Source organism: Gouania willdenowi, chromosome 11 (genome assembly GCF_900634775.1).
Source record: "Gouania willdenowi chromosome 11, fGouWil2.1, whole genome shotgun sequence".
Lineage (NCBI taxonomy): Eukaryota > Metazoa > Chordata > Actinopteri > Blenniiformes > Gobiesocidae > Gouania > Gouania willdenowi.
This window is the reverse complement of record NC_041054.1, coordinates 1,304,035-1,322,810: the sequence shown is the minus strand read 5'-3', so window position 1 is coordinate 1,322,810 and position 18,776 is coordinate 1,304,035. Positions and strand designations below refer to the sequence as shown.

The window sequence follows — 18,776 nt, the reverse complement described above, 5'->3', positions numbered from 1 at the left end:
GCTCCAACTATGAATCAAACTAAAAAAATCAATCATCTTCAGCAGACAAACTCATTTTTTTCTTTTTTTATTATTTCTTTTCAAAGAAGTTCAAAAGCTGGTTCTTTACTTCCCGGGGAGGATGATACCGTCGTACTGGAAAAGAAATAATCACATTAGACACAAAATGCATATAAAAATATTTAAATGTGATCACAAAACTAACCCTGAAATGTGTTTTATTTGCTTAGAAAAAGGTAAAATAACTTAGTACAATCACAGGTTCTTCTGTTTGACTCACTTTCTGCTGGAACCAGCGCATTGCCTCCTCTTTGCGGATGCGGTGCTTGAATCCGATACGGCCTGTTTTCCTTTTCTTATCAGCGATGCTGAACCCAGGTCGGCCCAAAACCTACAGACCAGAATCAGACTCGTTTTGGTAAGACACAGGTTGACAGTACAGACCATTTATAATAAACTTATTAAAAAAAAAGACATGTTAAAGATCTTTGAATAAAAAAAAAAAGAAACAAAAACAACTATGACCTGATATCTCAAATAAAAAGTTTAAGTTAAGAAACTTTAAAAATGTAATAGTTGTGATTAAAGCTTTAGAAACATTAGAATCCAGCGTGACTCACCACGTAGAAGTCCAGTCCATAGATGCCGATGCTGGGGTCGTATTTGATGCCCAGGTCAATGTGCTCCTGGATGCCGAAGCCGAAGTTTCCCGTGTCAGAAAAGTTATTCTTTCTCAACTCATACTCCCTGACCTGCACACAGCAACGGTTCCATGAACATTAGACATGAATCCAACGAAGAGCAAAAATAATTAAAATAACGTTTTAAGGCAACGATTCAAGTTTTAGGAAAAACTAAAGGAGAATCTTTAAAAACAATATCTTTCTGACAACAAGCTTTTAAATAATCTAACAGGTCAACAAAATAAAAATTGTTAAGTTTCCCTGATTAGAGCTAGTAATAATTTTGAGACTTTGTTGCTTTTATAAAATGAAAGAAACAAGCTTCATTCCAACTGTTATAATCTGATAAACCTATTGGTTATGATTATTAAAGGCCATTAAATGCTTTGTTTAGACAGTTTGTAAATAGGAACTCCAACTTTCAGCAATTGCGGAAAAAAAAACGAATTAATGTACTGAAACAGAAGTATTTTTGCAAACAAATACTTTAATGAACAAAATTGCAATATGATACAGAATATAGACTCACATGCATGTTTTAGGACAATATCACATAACTTAACTGTAAAACCAGTGATTTAATGCAGGGGTCAACAACTAGTCCCACCCTGGGACTCACATTTTCCCGCGTTCATTAAATTACAACCAACTATTTTTATTTTTTTTATTTTAGAGTTCAACCAACTGTATTTAGTTTTTCAAAAATAGCTGTTATAACATCTTTAAAAAACAAAACTATATATTTTCCTGTGCAACATGCATTTCACAGCAATTCCTGTCAAAAGGTTCCTTTCAAAATAAAAGACAAGTCCAACGTGAGACCATTTTTGACCAGCTGTCCCGACCCACCAGTTGAGAATCACCGTTCTAATGTGTAGTAACGTCACTAAATAGACCTACGCCAAATATTGCAAACTCAGCACTTGACATGCATTTGGTGCAAATGCATAATAAAATGTATAATAATATTTAACTCAATCACTCATTAAAAACGTTTGTCAAGAGGTGGAAACAAACAGAAAACATTGAAATGATGAACAGTTACATCTGATCACTAAAGATTGTTTTTCTCTGGGATGTAGAATTATTCAATCTGCTGCTGTTTATCCAGAGAACGTCACAACCCTGACAACAGTTTGAGATTACAGGTAACGATCAGCAGCAAATATTACATTAAAATTACAGACTTAGTGCTTTTGTTTGAGTCCGTCATGTTTTCTAAGCAGGACACTTTGTTTGACATTTTCAACCACATTTAACATAAAACTAAAATATTTTTGATCAATTCTTGCAGTCGTTAATAAACTAAAATATCTCATAAAACAAGACAATACACTCAACTGAAAGATTTGAATCCCATTTTTTTTTAAGAAACTTAAATCAAACATTGGTATGTAACGGTTTATTTTACTTTTTCAAATTAAATATATAAAGATCATATTTTGAAGAAAAATTATTAGTCAAATTACAGATTCTTATTATTTTATTAACTTTTCAAACTTATATACTTTCTTCTTATAACCTTCTTACAAACTTTTAAAACTCAAACCAAAATAAAGTCCACATTTCTTCATTTATCACCAGGAATAAATAAACATTTTTACAACATGATAATTGCACGGTAAAATATCACAATATATTGCCGATCAATTTTTTTCATACATCCTTAATTTAAAGTACTAGTGCAGGAAGTATGTCTACCAATCCAACGTTGCACACCCTTGAACCAAGCAGCAGCCATGTTGAAAGTCTCAGGTCAATCTGAGTGTGATTTGCAAAGATATGAGGAACACACGCACACACTGACAAATGTTATGTTCAGGTCCTGCTTGAAAATTCTTCCACTCCTTCACAGTCACAAAGCTGCATTTAGGGCCCGAAAAATAGTAGCGTTTGATTTCAAGTGAATCTGTATCAGGTAGTAACCAAAGAATTAGTTTGGTACCGGAAAAAAAAAAAAACCCCCACCTAAATTCATATGATTGGATCAATGATGGGTTTTTTTTAAACTCACTGATCGTGTAAAGCCTAATTTTAATCCCTCTTATTTGCATCGATTTTAGCCGATTTAAGAGCTATATTTAGATAGCTATTTAAGACAGTAAAAATATCTGTATTGGACTGTTTGTTTGGAGGATTTATAAATAAGCTTAACTTTAGATGAACTAAAACGTTTTGTTTTTCCACTGACCTTGAGTCCTTTCTCCAGGATCTCCTCGGCTTTGGCTCCACGGACGGTGCAGTGCACAGCAATCTTTTCATTTCTGCGGATACCAAATGATCTCACGGTGTAGCGGGCTGCAGAGGGAACAAAGAGTCAGTACCACCACCTTATTTTAACAACGCACATGCACCAGATATTTACTACCACGCTGACCTTTGGAGAAGACGGGGGTCTGTCCGGTGAGCTGCTCCAGCACTTTAGCAGCTCGTGTCAGCCTGTCTCCACTCTCACCCACGCAGATGTTTAGGCACAGCTTACGGATACGCAGCTCTCGCATGGGGTTCTCCTTTTTTTCGCCCTGGTCCTGGAGGAGGAAACACAGTAGAAGACTGATTCAGAATTTATTTTTTAAAACTTGTAACCAACTGTAATTCAAGCATCAATATCAAAAACGTGGTATGTTTTTAAACTATATTTTCTGAAAAAGTTTAACTTTTGCTTCTACAACAGATTATGATTCTAAGTTCTTAATTTTTTTTAAAAAAGAAAAGTAACCACATTTCTATGAAAGTGTCCTGTATGTTTTATGAAAATAAAGTGCAATCAACTTCCAAGCTAAAATGCATTAAGTTGAGGTAGTTTATTTTTTCATTAAAAAAAACAATCATTTTTTTGATACTATAATTGTGCGGTGAAATATCACAATATATTGCTATATCAATTTTTTCATACATCCTTAATTTAAAGTACTAGTGCAGTGACCGTAGGAAGTATGTCTCCCAATTCAACGTTGCACACCCTTGAACCAAGCAGCAGCCATGTTGAAAGTCTCAGGTCAATCTGAGTCTGATTTGCAAAGATTCGAACACAAACACACGTTCCTTGATTTATAGATAGCTAGCTTGTAGCGTAGTGAATAACATTACATACACACTTAAGATATGTTACATTTAAGGGTGTTAAAAAAAAAAAAAAAAAGAAAAAAGAAGTTTTCACACATCAGATTTTTAATTACACATTGAGGGTCAACTGCGAAAGTAAGGTTTTATACGAAAATATTTTGTGCTTTTTCTTTAAATTTTTATTTTAAAATATTTTAGGTTACCAAAAAAACTAAATATTATAAGTGAATATGATTAATTGGCTCAGAATGTACCAAGTTTAACCAAAATGATTTAGTAATTTGGTGTAACATTACTTACTATTTTTAACTAATAGTGTTAAAATGACATAAGTACTAACAATTTTGACCATTATTGCAGGAATTCACGCTGGCAAAACACTAAATGAAAAACAGTCTAAGAGTTACGACAAGTTAGCTCAGAAGCTACACAGTCATACCAAATTTATTTTGTATATTAGGTTGAATATTAGTAAAAAAAAAAAAAAAAAAAAATTATATTACTTTTTTTTTACCATCAGTGCTGGAATTCACGTTTGCAAACAACTAAAAACAAACATGAATCTACCGGTAAACACTAGCATTATAAACTACGGACGGTCAGACTGAACATGTCCGAACACATCACCGCTAATGCTAACGTCACTACAAACAAACACATTAGTCTGTAAACAACAAACTACTACATTATAACTGTGAAATGCACAAACACATTCGTTCTATAGCGAACACTAAAGTTACTCCATTTATTTAACTCCCAACAGCACACAACACTGTGTTTCCAGCAGGCTAGCATGTTAGCATCCCCCTGCTAACTCTAAAACGGACTCTCGGTTACGGATCATAAAGATATCACATTATAATCATTTCTGGTGTCGAAAAGAAACAAACGGAACAAAAACCGGTGGCTTCGATGACACCGTGTCGGCGATGATTGTGGATTTCAGCGGCGGCTCTGACTGTATGAATGTGTAAGTAACTCACCGCCATGTTGGATCACTAGAAGAGGACGTGACGTTTCCGGCTGCGAGAATTTATAGCCACGTGTGACGCAGAAATAGGGTCGGAATTAATCTGAGAGAAACTGTACAAAGGTTCCGGTTGTTGAATAAAATAAAATAATGTACTGGATCTTTTAAATTTTAATTTAAATCAAACAAAAGTCATCTCACAGCACTTTTAATATATATATAAAAAATAAAGACGTATTTTTTTTTCTTCCCATGATTAATTACATAATACAGGTGCTAAAATAAAATAAAAAATTTAAATAAGTCAACATTTGAACTCATGTCTAACAAAGCAATATGTTCTTTATTGTTGTTAAGTTTTATAAATCGTTCAAAATTCATTCAGGCTTTCATTAAAAAAGAAACTACACATTAATTATTGATCTACACATGTGCACGGTTTCATTCGTGTTTCATTTATTTATCCATGTTTATTTATATCTTCAAATTGTGTGAAGTGTACATTCCTTTTTCCCCCTCAGTTGGACAAATAAAGGTCTTTTTTAATCTTATCTTTAATGTATGAGTCTTAGTGATTACTGTGAATTCCTGTGCAGTGTCTAAAATGTTCATAAAGATTTGACTTCACTGTAATCAGCCATGTTTGTACAGCTGTTATCATCATATTTGGAGAACAGAGAAATCGACATCACTGAGAAATGTTTATTATTTATTTTCACACACAAAGTAATCACATTACACCTGATTCTATTACAACACAATATTGCACCACCTCTGTAGTGTAACAGTGACTAAAATATCTTTTTAAATCATATTCAATAACATGCAATAATCTTACCACTGCTCTAAGCACAGATTTTAAATCATTTTTAAGCTGTGATTATACTTGTAAAATACGGAGAGGGAAACAAAAATTGATTAAAAAAAAATCAAATAAATACATAAAGTAGCACACTTCACACACTTTCCTTAGAAAACAGAAAACCCCTGAGCAATCATAAATAAAGAATCAACAGAGATATAAGTTAATATCATTATAAATTAGGAAATGTTATACTGAAATCTTATAGAAAAACTAAAAATCTCAATTTAAATAAGGTGTAAGTATGAGTGATTTCAGGAAAAACAAACGTTTTAAATACTTAAAAATAAAATGAATATTTAGAAAAAACGCCACCATAATGAAAAAAAAAAAACTAAAACTTGCTATAAATAAGTTAAACCCTGTCTCCTTAGTTGCTTCGTATTCATTCCTTAAGAAAAAAGAATATTCACTTTTTTACATTTTCTGTGGTCGCAAAAATATGAGGGAAAATTCATGTTCCGAAATGGAAAAAGCAAACCGAACTGATGTAAACTGAAGCAGAAATTATGCAGAAATGCTAAACTTTGAAACAAAACTGAGGAAATTCTGAAATAGAAAATCTGAGGCTCAAGTATTTATTTATTTTTTCTTTCTTTTCTTCTTTTTCTGAACCTAATATTATAGAGATTGTGATTTTAAAATAACTACATCCAAGCCAGAGATGAAACCACGGCTATAATGATAACAAAAGCACACGTGATGATGTGGATTTTGTTGGTTTGGACTGAACTAAGCTGGGGGGTCTCTACGTTCACCAGCGCTGATCTCAGGGGACACACGGGGGTCTGAGGCTTCAGCAGAGGAAGTCCGTCCCTCAGCTGGTCCTCCAGGGCCTCCACCAGGAACAACAACTTCTTACGGGGGAAATAAGACGGGGAGAAGAGGTTACAGTTGGGGGCAAAGAAGTGAGGCAGGACGCCTTGTTGTGCGTGATCCTTCAGAGCCGTGACGAGGAGCAGGAAACACGAAGGAAGCATCGGACACGCCCACATGGAGTCATCATACCTGGAGTGGATAGAATAGAAACATTGACTGTTATGTCATTTTAGTTCAGGGGCCAAATACGAACAAGTTTATCTTAAGTGGGCCGCAGATTTTAGGTGGGAAGATGAATAATTTAATCACTTAAAAATAAATGATAAAATATGTACGAAACTTATAATATCAAAGCAATAAGCGACAGATTTCATTTTAATTTAATTTTGGGAAATTTTGTGAAGTGATTTAAAGTGACTTCCATCATGTGATATAAGCATGGGTAAAATGTGAGCTCTGCTAATATTAGAGGAGTTTCATTGAATTTGTGTATTAATTTTGAGACATCTACAACTGAATTAATTGGTCATTTACAAAATGATTCATGGTTTCTCTGACTTTTTTTGGCTTTCTGCTGCGGGCCGAATTTTATGCTCTTTAAGGGCCGGATTTGGCCCCCGGGCCTTGAGTTTGACACATGTAACTTATGTAGTAAAAATGCAAAAATATCCATTAATTAAGTGGTTTTTTAGGGATTTTAACTATACTGTAATAAGTGTTATTCACAAAATGTTTGATGTGGCCAAAATAAAAACAACAATTCTCTGAGATTTGAAGTCGTACCTGGAGGACAGCGTGTGGAGAAACGTGGTCTTTCCATGATATGAACAAAGGTCCTCCAGCTGTTCAGGAAATGTTTGCTTCAGGCCCTCGATCAGAGATTTGAGAAGCATCAGGCACTGCTTTCTGTGTCGGACAATTTAATATAGAGTAAAACTAAACAGAAGCTGGATTTAAAGATTCAGTCCAAGCAGATGAAAATAAAACCATGACAGATCTTTAGAAAACCTTTCTACACCTGCAGCATCTGGTGTCTTTACTCTCACAGCAGGTTTTCTTGTTTCCGTGACATGCGATTAATTTCTTCTCGATGTGTGAGAAGGAAATTCTCCAGCTCTCTAACGTGGAATAAATAACAACACATCACCATGGAGACCCAAGCATTCACCATTTAAAAGGATAAAGGTCTCACCTTTGGCGTCCACATTCACGTTTCGCCCTTTCAGCCTCTTTGGTACGAAGTAACAAGGCTGACCTCGGATCTCTTGACGAACCTTTTTGCCGAGCCAGTTGCCGACATCTGGACCATCCCGGACCGCAGAGGGCCAGGTTTGCACCTGAAACAAACGCACCAAGGAGCGGATTCACTAAGATCTGAAATAACCAGGAGCATCCCTAAATCCTTTGGTGGCGCTGTTTCCTCACTGGAATTCACTAAGATTGCGCCGTCAATAGGTGGGCGTGTGAATGTGGTTGAGACCGCCCTATTTAAATGAACATTTTGCCCGTTCAACGTGGAGAGACGAGCGCACAGAAGCACAACATGACATTTGAAGAATGGCAGGTGGACTTCTCTGTCTGCTGTACAAACATTCACTAGCGTAGAAAACTAAATAAACAAATGAATGTTCAATAAACTTTAAAACCTAACGTTATTTTTCCCGCTAATTTAATGTATCTGTTCCATCAGGACTGTAACTTTGCTCTTATCATTCTATGGAAAACAGGAGCAGCTTTGGACAGAAACCGTCCTCTAGACGGATTTCAGTGTGAACACGTGACTGACGTGCACGCACATACTGGGTGCAGAAATCACGTGCGTCCAATGTCACATATCACTTATTTATATTCGCTATCAGTTGTTTACATATGTGAAGCTTGAAAAATGGAAATGAATGAACCGCGGTTAAGGCTCGTAAATAGTTGGTAGAAAGCTTGTGACCTGAGGACGCGGCCGCTTATTTAAGGAAACTCACTTTATTGAGGGACCCATGCAGCATTCCTGAAAACGAGTGGTCATCAGACGTGTGCTCCTGGCCTGATGTTCAATGACCAGACATTTATACATATCTGATAGAAAAACCCAGTGTATGTACCTTGTTTGACGCTTTGAGCACACAGCATTCTCACTGGCATTTTCTCTGCAGTTTTTTTTCAGTTTAAGTGATTGTTTGGGTTTTAGTTACTCTTGCTAATGGTGCGTGTGGTGAAAAAGTTCAAACGGACTCTAACCTCCAGCGCAGCGACCACGTCCACAGATATCAGCTCCTCACTGTTTTTCTCAGATCTGCACAGAGACAACGTGACGGCCGGCGAAAACATGCGCTTCCTGTTCACCTCCCAGCGACAGCGTTTATCTGGAGCTGCAAACAGGGACCAGTTTAAAAAGAAACTGACGGATATTATTTAAATGAAATGACTGAATTCTAATCTAATCTAGGTTAATACGTAAAGTAATAGAAAGTTAAAAAAAAAACTTTCCACATTTGTTGAGGTTTGCAGATAAAAGCAGGCGTCACAGACTATAGACACACCTTTGAAGAAAAAAAAACCAACTTATTTTGGAAATTAAGAGAAAACAAACACATGAACAACTCAAAAGGAAACAAATCTTCAGCAGAAACCAAAGCTTTTCATCACATTTTTACTGAGGACAGATTTGAGTTAAGCTAGGAAATGTTGAGCTAAAATCACAGGTAATAAAAAAGCTATTTTAATTCAAATCTATTTATAAAAACATACATAAAAAGTGAAAACCCTGTGATTGAAACCTTTTTAAACACATAAACTGATGTGAAAAATATCTCAAAGTGCATCCTAGAGAATAAAAGCAGTTCTTTTCATCATAACAAATAAAGTAAACATGTTGGTTACATTACAGGGGTTTTAAAACAAATGTTATTAAGTTCTTCGACATCAAAAGTTATGCTAAATGTTAAATTTAGTTGCGTGAGTTAAAAGGACAACAGATTCTTTTATTTTCAGATTGTCATTGTTACATGATTAAAATAAATGAAGTAAAATAATTTGATTTATCTTTTAAGATGAATATAGATTTAGGCTGTTGAAATAAACAGAGAATTACTGATTGTTTTCTTTGTTTGAAAACTTTTCTTTCACTTTTAACATCGTATCGTCACATAAAGTCAACATAAAGTGTTGTGTTCAGTGTCAACAGATCATTAATAGCTTTTCTTTCTCAGAACATCTAAATAATAACAATACCTTTGTAGGTCTTGATAAATTTACGGACCAGCCGATGCACTTCGTTCAACACTCTGCTGGAGGACACGGTCAGCTCGTTCTCCAGGACAAAGTCTTTAATCGGATGCCGAGTCGGACGCTGGAGGTCGATGCGGTAGAAAAGTCCCCCGTCCAGACACGTGACGTTGGAAGATGGCAACCTCTGAAGCATCAGCATCATGTCAAACTCATTTGGGCTGTGGATCTGCAGAAAGAGACACTTTTCACCGACTACGTAAGGATAACGTAGTTATTTTAGTAGTTGATTGTCATGTTAGCATTCAGACAAGCTTTTAGTTAACTGGATTTTAAATCATTTTTTTTATCCTTTTATGATGCTGCTCCTATGATGTATATGCACCCATGTTTTATTATTCTATTATGGCAGCTCTGTACAGCACTTTGTGATTTTATGTGCGAGAAGCGCTTTACAGATAAATTACTTACTTACTCATTACGCTGATGACACACAACTATCGGGCGCTGATTGTAAAGTTGCACGTGCTAAAATGAACAGGAACTTTTTGCAACATTTAGCATCAAACCATGTTTAAAAAACACATGTCAATTGTTGATGTTGCTTTTGACCAGATTTACAGCAATATTTGAAAAAGTTGTGATATTTACTTTTCCCATAAAAATATAATGGCAATGTTAAATCTAAATCTCAATCTAAATGATGAATCTAAAAAACAAATCTAAATCTAAATGTTAAATATTCACTCTAAATCTAAATAACAAATCTAAATCTAAATGTTAAATATTAACTCTAAATCTAAATATTAAATCTAAATAAAAAATGTTAAATATTGAATCTAAATATTAAATATTAAATCAAAATGTTAAATCTAAATGTTACATTTAAATATAAATGTTACATTTTGTCATTAGATTTAACTTTAATTTTTGATTTAACATTCAGATTTAACATTTAGATTTAAATTCAAGATTTAACATTTAACATTTAGATTTAACATTTATCATTAATTTAAATTTAACATTCATATCTAAATGTAACATTCAGATTTAACATTTGGATTTAATATTCAACTTTTAGATTTAGATCAAATATTTAACAATTAGATTTACATTTACATTGACATATTTTTACAAGGAAAAATATCACAAATATTGCTGTAAATCTGGTCAAAAGTAACATAAGAAAATTCACACCTTTTTTAAACATGGTTTGTTGCAAAAAGTTGCTGTTTATTATGGCGTACACAACTGTATCAAAAACCTGGAAAGTGCTTCTGTTTCATTTTAAGAAGCTTTTTACAAATTTAAGGCGAAAATAACAACTGTATCTTTCTGATACTTGTTCGGGCACATCCGTAATCGTACCTTTACTTTCTCAAAGTAGCTCCCAGTGTTGAGGATCACCGCTGACTCAAATAGAGGCGCGTCGCTGCTGCTCTTGAGGAACTTGAGCAGGTTTTCTCTGAAATGGTTGACCACCTCTGTGGCCCAGGAGCGATCATCCTGACGGACTTTAATCTCTTTGGCCGTCACTTTGATCCAGTTGGTCAGTTCAGGAGAGACGGGATCAGACATTTAAAACGTAGGCCTTTCCTTTAAATCACAGAGAAAAACGTTCATCACTTTTTTTGCGTGAATAAAACTAAACTATGTTATTTTAATGGAAATACAATCAACTCCATGTATCAAGCAGAAGTTTTTATCTACAAACGTATAGTAAGCTAAACATAATGTGCTTCATAAAAAAATAACTTTGTGTTTGATGAACTTTTCATCTGTTTAGTGGAAGAATAATCTATTATCCTCCAGCACAGGGACCAAATATGAACCAGTTTGACCTCAAGTGGGCCACAGATTTTAGGTGAGAAAAACACTTTAACATCATTATGCCCTAGTTTTCAATATCAGTTCATTTCACTTCAAACATTCTTGATTTTGTTACCAATTTTTGTTTAATTTAGAGGAATTCTGTGGATTTTTTTTTTTTTTTGTGAAAAATTGCAATATTTGTGGAAAAATTGAGAATTCTTTCCATAATTTGTAATTAAAAAAACTGAATTCATGTGATTTAAACAAAGGAAAAAATATTGTATATATCTATTTTAGATTTATACAAGTGGATTATTTAATTGACACAATAATTCTGGTTTTCACTGGAATTTCTACTTTCTCCTGCAGGCCAAATTGGATGCTCTAAAAAGGACCGGATTTGGTCCCCAGGCCTTGAGTTTGACACATGTGGTAACTGTGTAAAAATAAAAGAAGAAAAAAGAATCCACTTCACAATAAAAGCTTTCTATGACTCACTGAAAATAGATGCACGACCCACCTTTAAATTACAACCCTTGAATTGAAAAAAGTAAGAAATAAAATATAAAATTAAAAAAAGATAAAAACTATTCTGTAGGTCGTTTAATTCATCTGATATTTTAGTTTTTTCATCAAAGTTGTTCAATTTCAGGTTTTGACTTGAGAACTCCTGTTATAATGGAAATCCATCCAAAAAAAATACTAATGAACATTTTTTTTATTCATAGCACTTTTCAGTGCTTTACAAATAGGAAAGACAATTTTAAAAAAATATATATATGAATAGGGTAATAATAAAGCGATAAACTAAAAATGGGAAATGTGATGAAAACAAAACATATGATGATAAAGATGAATATTTCTGAGCGCTTTTACTAATATTTAAAATAATATGAACTCACCTTATCGCTCCTCGTGGTTCCTCTTTCACTGACTTCACTTTCACTTTCACTTCCTCTGAAACAAGGATGACGATGTTGGCTTTCCCAACCGGGGATCCGCGGACCTTTAGCGGTCAGTGGTGTATTTGCAAGGTCTGTGAAAAAAAAAAAGAAAAAGAAAAGATCTCATGATGACATTTATAAAAATAGGATTATTTTATTCAAATGTGACTGAGACCTTTATCTAAACCAGGGGTTCTCAACCTTGGAGTCGGGACCCCATTTGAGGCTATTTTTGTTTATTTTTACCCTTTTTTCTGCAACTACCACAAAACTTGCCATATTTTAAACTATTTTCATCATTTTTGCTACATTACTCCCATTTCTGACACTTCTCCATCAAATTTCAATACCTTTTGCTGCACTTTTTTTTTTTACACGTTCAAGACATTTATAAACCCTTTCCCCCACTTTTCTCACCTAATGTTGCATATATTGACCCATATTTTGGCCAATTTAACCATATTCACCATTTGTCATGCCCATTATTTGCCAGTTTTAACTTATTGTTTCCAATAATTGTTCCATTATTGATACTTTGAATCCCTTTTTCTGTCCGTTTTTGGCCATTTTAGTTTGCAAATTTTCACTAATTTCTGTGGTTTTGTAAATCCCATTTCACCACCTTTTCCACCATTTTTGGTCACTTTTAACCCATTTTAATTCTGATTAAAACAAGGATTTACTTCTTTAGGATGACAATATTATGGCCCAAATAATAATAAACGTTCCTGGATAACAGTGGATATTATTCAGATGAATAAATAAATGTGGTTATCACAGATTCATAGAACAATAGACCATCATTTGCTGACTTTATTCCCTCTTATAGATGGTCCTGTCTCCACTTGAATCTTCATGTCTGAAGGCCCCAAAAAGGTTGAGAATCACCGATCCACAACATCAATTGAACCACTTTCATCCAGAGGAGGAAGAACTCAGCTTGTGAATGATGGAGATTGGTATGATAATCATATACCTCATTACCCATTTTCTACACATTAAATAGTTTAAGTACCAGAAATAAGAAAGGAAAATGCATACAAACGATAATATACATCATGCATTTCAAGTCCATCTGAGCCACACCCCTTTTGAGGAGGAGCAGAAGAAACTGGAGATGCTGAAGGAGCATCAGGAGCAGAAGATGTGGAGGGCGCCGGCTGTTCTTCAGCTGTGGCATCTTGAAACGGTGAGAAACAAAATGACGAGTTGTCTGCGTATATACCATTCGTGAGTGTGGACGCAAGAGAAACAACAACAGTGGTGAGGGCCTAGTGGTTAAGGAAGCAAGTTTGTAGTCGGAGGGTTACCGGTTTGAATCTCACCTGGGCCATCACTGTGGGATGTTGAGCAAGTCCCTTAACGCTAACTGCTCCCCGAGCGCTGTGGCTGCGCACTACTCCTCAGGGATGGTTTAAATGCAGAGATCAAACTGCCCCCCAGGGACAAATAAAGTTTCGAAAAAACATTTTCTAACGAACTTGTAACGAAGCATGTCGATTCGTGTGCATTCATAGCATCACGTGCCAGTTCTTAACAAGTTTCGCACCGAGTTGAACGCCACGTGATGACGTCACCTGACCAACGAACACAAACACTCCACAAATGTGGTCACATTCGTAGCATTCATGGAAGACTCTTTGACAGTCAACAACTTCTCCACAAATGCCACTCGCTGTTACAAACCACCTCTAGTCAGGTTGGACTTTGTTGCAAATGTGTCACGAATTATGTGTCACATATGTGTCACATTCGTAAAGTGTCGGAGCTCTGTGTAACCCCAGCACCAGAGATTATAGTACATTCCTCCACAGGAGCTGTCTGGGCTCCTCTGGCCCAGATAAGTGGAAAACAAAGAGAACAAGAGACCAAGTTTCCATTTTTTTAGGACATTTATTTTTATTAGTTACCAGCAGCTTTTCTTTTTTCCAATGCAGCATTTGAACATTGAGATACAGTTCTAAACCATTCCAACTTAAACTGAGAAAAATGCACTGCCATTCAATTAGGATTAAGTGACAATTCCACATGGTTTCTTTTTCCTGCGAAAACTTTTGCGATGGGTTTTAATCAGCATAAGCCAGTCCTTGAGTACAGAGCTGTGCCTCAGAGTAGATGATCCAGGGTCAGAGGAAGGGACGGGGGAATGTGTGGCCAGCTGCTGCCGACACACATCTCGTTGCTGGATGTCCTGCACGTCCATTCATTTCTTCTTCTGGGCTTTCTCTGCAGCCTTGGTTGTCTTTCCACTCACTTCCTTGGTCTCGACAGCCTTGATGACACCGACAGCCACCGTCTGCCTCATGTCACGCACAGCGAAACGACCTGGAACACAAGAATGATGAGCTTTTGCTTGCTACAACTTTACCTCACACATAATATAATACATTAACGCGACTTACCGAGGGGTGCGTAGTTGGTGAAAGCCTCAACAACCATGGGCTTCTGTGGGATCATAGTAACGATGGCAGCGTCTCCAGATTTGACAAACTTGGGGTTGTCTTCCAGCTTCTTGCCAGAACGACGGTCGATTTTCTCAACAAGTTCACTGAACTTGCAAGCGATGTGAGCGGTGTGGCAATCGAGCACAGGTGCGTATCCGGCAGAGATCTGGCCAGGGTGGTTCAGGACGATGACCTGCGGACAAGAATATTTTAGTTTGAATAAGGAAGGACCAGAAGATTTCACAATCATTTTAAAATGCTGATGCGGTAGTTACCTGAGCAGTGAAGCTCGCGGCGCCCTTGGGTGGGTCGTTCTTGCTGTCGCCAGCAACAAAGCCACGACGGATTTCCTTGACGGAGACGTTCTTGATGTTGAAACCGACGTTGTCACCTGGCGTGGCCTCGGGCAGAGACTCATGGTGCATTTCCACAGACTTCACCTCAGTGGTCAGGGCAGTAGGGGCAAAGGTGACGATCATACCGGGCTTCAGGATTCCAGTCTCCACACGACCGACGGGTACAGTTCCAATACCTGAGTACACAGTGGCCAAGTTAACCAAGAACCAATAATAATGTCCTCATGACTTGTTGATTTATTTATTGTTTTCCCTTTTTTGAATTACACAGTTATTTCATTTCCTGATTTTTAATGATCTAGTGTTAGTTCATGTAGAACAAGGGTTAATTTAATCATTCCAGTCGTGGGTTTGTACAAATACTGTATGGTATATACAGCACATCATCAGGATCCTGCACCTATAACCATACATTTATTATCATTATCAAATACAAAATCAACATGAGCCATTTTTAAACTAATTTAACTCAACTTAAACAGATTGGAGACATCAGTTTTTTTTGTTTGTTTTTTTTTGCCACATAACACAAAGACAGAGACAATTACAGAAAAAAATGCCATAGACAATATCTACGAATTTTATACATTATAATACAGTAAGTGTGTCTGCACGTGTGTGTGATATAACAATTATAATAATAGTATTGTGCTATTAGAGGGTGAGGGGAGGCGACAATAACAAGTTAATATAGTCAAATATGTGGTCGAAAGGAACAACATATGGATATTTGTATATTTATACATATACAAAATAAAATTGAGAGAAGAGAAAAAAAAGAGAGAATTAAATTAAAATAAATAAATATTATTATTATTATTAATAATAATAATAATAATAATAATAATAATAATAATAATAATAATTTTTAAAAAAATAAACTCTAAGGAAGGCAAATCAGTGATAGTTTCAACCTGGCAACTTGATGATTAACTTACCACCAATTTTGTAGACGTCCTGCAGGGGCAGACGGAGAGCCTTGTCGGTGGGGCGAGATGGGGGCAGGATGGAATCCAGAGCCTCCAGCAGTGTTTTGCCGCTAGCTTTGCCTTCTTTGCGGTCAACAGTCCAGCCTTTGTACCAGGGCATCTACAGAAAAACATTGTGATGGATCAGATAAGTCAATAAGATCAGCCAAACCAATTAATAGCTAAGAATGTCTTTGAAATTGTTTATTTACATTGTCACTGGGCTCAATCATGTTGTCGCCATGCCAACCAGAGATGGGGACAAATGGAACAGCTTTGGGGTTGTAGCCGATCTTCTTGATGTAGGCGCTGACTTCCTTGGTGATTTCTTCAAAACGGGGCTCGCTGTAAGGAGGCTCGGTGGAGTCGATCTTGTTGACTCCGACAATGAGCTGCTTCACACCGAGGGTGAAGGCCAGCAGGGCGTGTTCACGGGTCTGTCCGTTCTTAGAGATACCAGCCTCAAACTCACCAGTACCAGCAGCTACGATCAGCACAGCGCAGTCGGCCTGGAACCAAAGAAGGAGTAGATTAGAAAAATACATCTAGTACAATTCTAGAATTACTACGAGGAAGTTAAGGAAACTTTAATGGAAACATCAAAGCAAACAGCAGATGCCTCTGACGAAGACTGGCACTTGACACTCGAAGCATGTCAGGAGATCAAAGTAGATTTCCTAAGTAACAGTTTGTCTGAGTAAATGAAGCCTTAACAAACTACATCTAACGTAAACTAGTAGTGGTAGGATGTTCACCTGAGAGGTACCAGTGATCATGTTCTTGATGAAGTCCCTGTGTCCAGGGGCATCAATGATGGTCACGTAGTACTTGATGGTCTCAAACTTCCACAGAGCGATATCGATGGTGATACCACGCTCACGCTCCGCCTTCAGTTTGTCCAGCACCCAGGCGTACTTGAAGGAGCCCTTGCCCATCTATCACGACAGAAAATTAATAATATTATTGCTGTAGAATTGAGAACGTGAATGACATGCACTCATGTAACTTTTATTATAGTTTGAGTGTGGCCCACCGTCCTAAAGGAAACCACCTGAAAACTGAAAACTAAGCATCTATTAACTCAAGAAAACTTAAATCCGGTGTTTCCAAAGTGAGTTGAATCCAACTTCTATAGTTTGCAAGGACCACACAGATGCCCCAGCGAAGGCCAAGATGAGGATGGCATGATGCAAAGTAAATATGGAATGTTTCAGAATTTAATTACTTTTTAAAATTTTTTTTATCAGATTTGTCTAATGTTTTCCAAAAATATTTGTTACTGTCTCCACATGACTGTTCTTCAATGTTCATGTCTGTGTTCAACCACCTTCAGCTACAGTGGGGGTCCCCGCTCTCTGGGGCCTTTATTTTGGGGGTGGTGGGCTGAAAAGGTTGAGAACCACTACTTTAAACAAATGTTGATATTTGTATTGAACACACTCTGAAAAGTACATGTTGGACATTTTGGAAAAACCACATTAACTCTGTCAGTAGGTGGCAGATTTGACTTAGATGTACGAACAGGTTCTTCCACCACACCCTGATTCCTCCTGAACTTACCTTGTGTCAAGTCTCACTGCCACGTGGCACAAAGTACAAGATTTAAAGGAAGTTCTGGAGAATACATCTATTTTAAAACCAACCTCAGCGGCCTCCTTCTCGAACTTCTCGATGGTTCTCTTGTCGATTCCTCCGCACTTGTAGATCAGGTGACCGGTGGAGGTGGACTTGCCCGAGTCCACGTGGCCGATGACCACGATGTTAATGTGGGTCTTTTCCTTTCCCATCCTGAGTCACTGAAACAAAGATAAGAAAAACAACCAAAGTCATGATGACTTGTTACAAAGAGCTGCTGGCAATCAAAAAGAAGACATTAATGACCATCAGAACTTAGAATTTGACTCCTTGACCACTTGGAGACATTTTTACAAGGAAAACTACATAAAACACTTTAGTTAGCTAGCCTAATATCTGGCATCCAACATTTCACACATAGATTACTATTAAACAAAAAAAGTGAGGTAGCCTGAGACCAGATTCATTCATTTCTCCCACATTAAGAAGAAAGCTAATCTCTTGTTCTTGTGAATCCTAAAAACAAACAAAAAATAAATCCGTTTTTTAGTTTTTTTGGTCTAGGCTTGATCCAGCCTGCTGAAGATAGAAAATAATTTTCTGAGAAGTAAAATGAACATATTTTCACTCTGTGGTTCGATAGGAAATTAAAAAAAAAAAAAAAAGAAAAAAAAAGGAATAGTTTGTTTTTTTTAGGTCAATCTGGCTCTAAATTAAACTTTGTTGCTACTTCTGAAATATCTGAACGCAGTCGTGAGAGATCTACCATGTGCTCTGTCATCACAACAAGAACTTATTAAAAAAAAATCCACATTTGATCTTGTCGTTCAAACCAATAACTATAAAACCCTTCTTTTCATTGGCTTTCTGTTGAGAATAAAAGTGTCGTTCTAAACACAAAGTAGTTTTCATTTGTCTGGTAAAGTTTGTGTTTGGGAGCAGTGGGACTTACCTGAGAGGAGTCTGTGTAAAATGGAGACAGACTGTTGGGTTTGTTACATTATTATATTCTCAGAACACCACCTCCTCCTCTTGCTCATAGGCTGGGTTTCTTGCCA

At 36.4% G+C, this 18,776-nt stretch overlaps 3 protein-coding genes across 3 annotated transcripts; all 3 read right to left on the bottom strand.

Moving 5' to 3' along the window:
• Positions 1-51: 51 nt before the first annotated feature.
• Positions 52-4,809, bottom strand: rpl11 (ribosomal protein L11). The gene is made up of 6 exons (XM_028461906.1): positions 4,733-4,809; positions 3,061-3,211; positions 2,875-2,981; positions 621-752; positions 281-391; positions 52-135 (listed from the first exon to the last, which is right to left on the bottom strand). Exons 1-6 carry the CDS (start codon positions 4,736-4,738, stop codon positions 106-108), a joined length of 537 nt encoding a protein of 178 aa, XP_028317707.1. The 5' UTR covers positions 4,739-4,809; the 3' UTR covers positions 52-105.
• Positions 4,810-5,900: 1,091 nt separating this feature from the next.
• On the bottom strand, positions 5,901-12,387 carry LOC114472585 (cyclic GMP-AMP synthase). The gene is made up of 8 exons (XM_028461904.1): positions 12,334-12,387; positions 10,988-11,215; positions 9,626-9,848; positions 8,633-8,763; positions 7,593-7,737; positions 7,419-7,518; positions 7,184-7,306; positions 5,901-6,589 (listed from the first exon to the last, which is right to left on the bottom strand). The coding sequence occupies exons 2-8, from the start codon at positions 11,195-11,197 to the stop codon at positions 6,229-6,231; spliced, it is 1,293 nt and encodes a 430-aa protein (XP_028317705.1). The 5' UTR covers positions 11,198-11,215; positions 12,334-12,387; the 3' UTR covers positions 5,901-6,228.
• A 2,182-nt stretch (positions 12,388-14,569) lies between these two features.
• Positions 14,570-18,747, bottom strand: LOC114472584 (elongation factor 1-alpha-like). The gene is made up of 8 exons (XM_028461903.1): positions 18,671-18,747; positions 17,787-17,939; positions 16,899-17,078; positions 16,356-16,652; positions 16,114-16,264; positions 15,095-15,351; positions 14,778-15,012; positions 14,570-14,700 (listed from the first exon to the last, which is right to left on the bottom strand). Exons 2-8 carry the CDS (start codon positions 17,928-17,930, stop codon positions 14,579-14,581), a joined length of 1,386 nt encoding a protein of 461 aa, XP_028317704.1. The 5' UTR covers positions 17,931-17,939; positions 18,671-18,747; the 3' UTR covers positions 14,570-14,578.
• Positions 18,748-18,776: the final 29 nt, after the last annotated feature.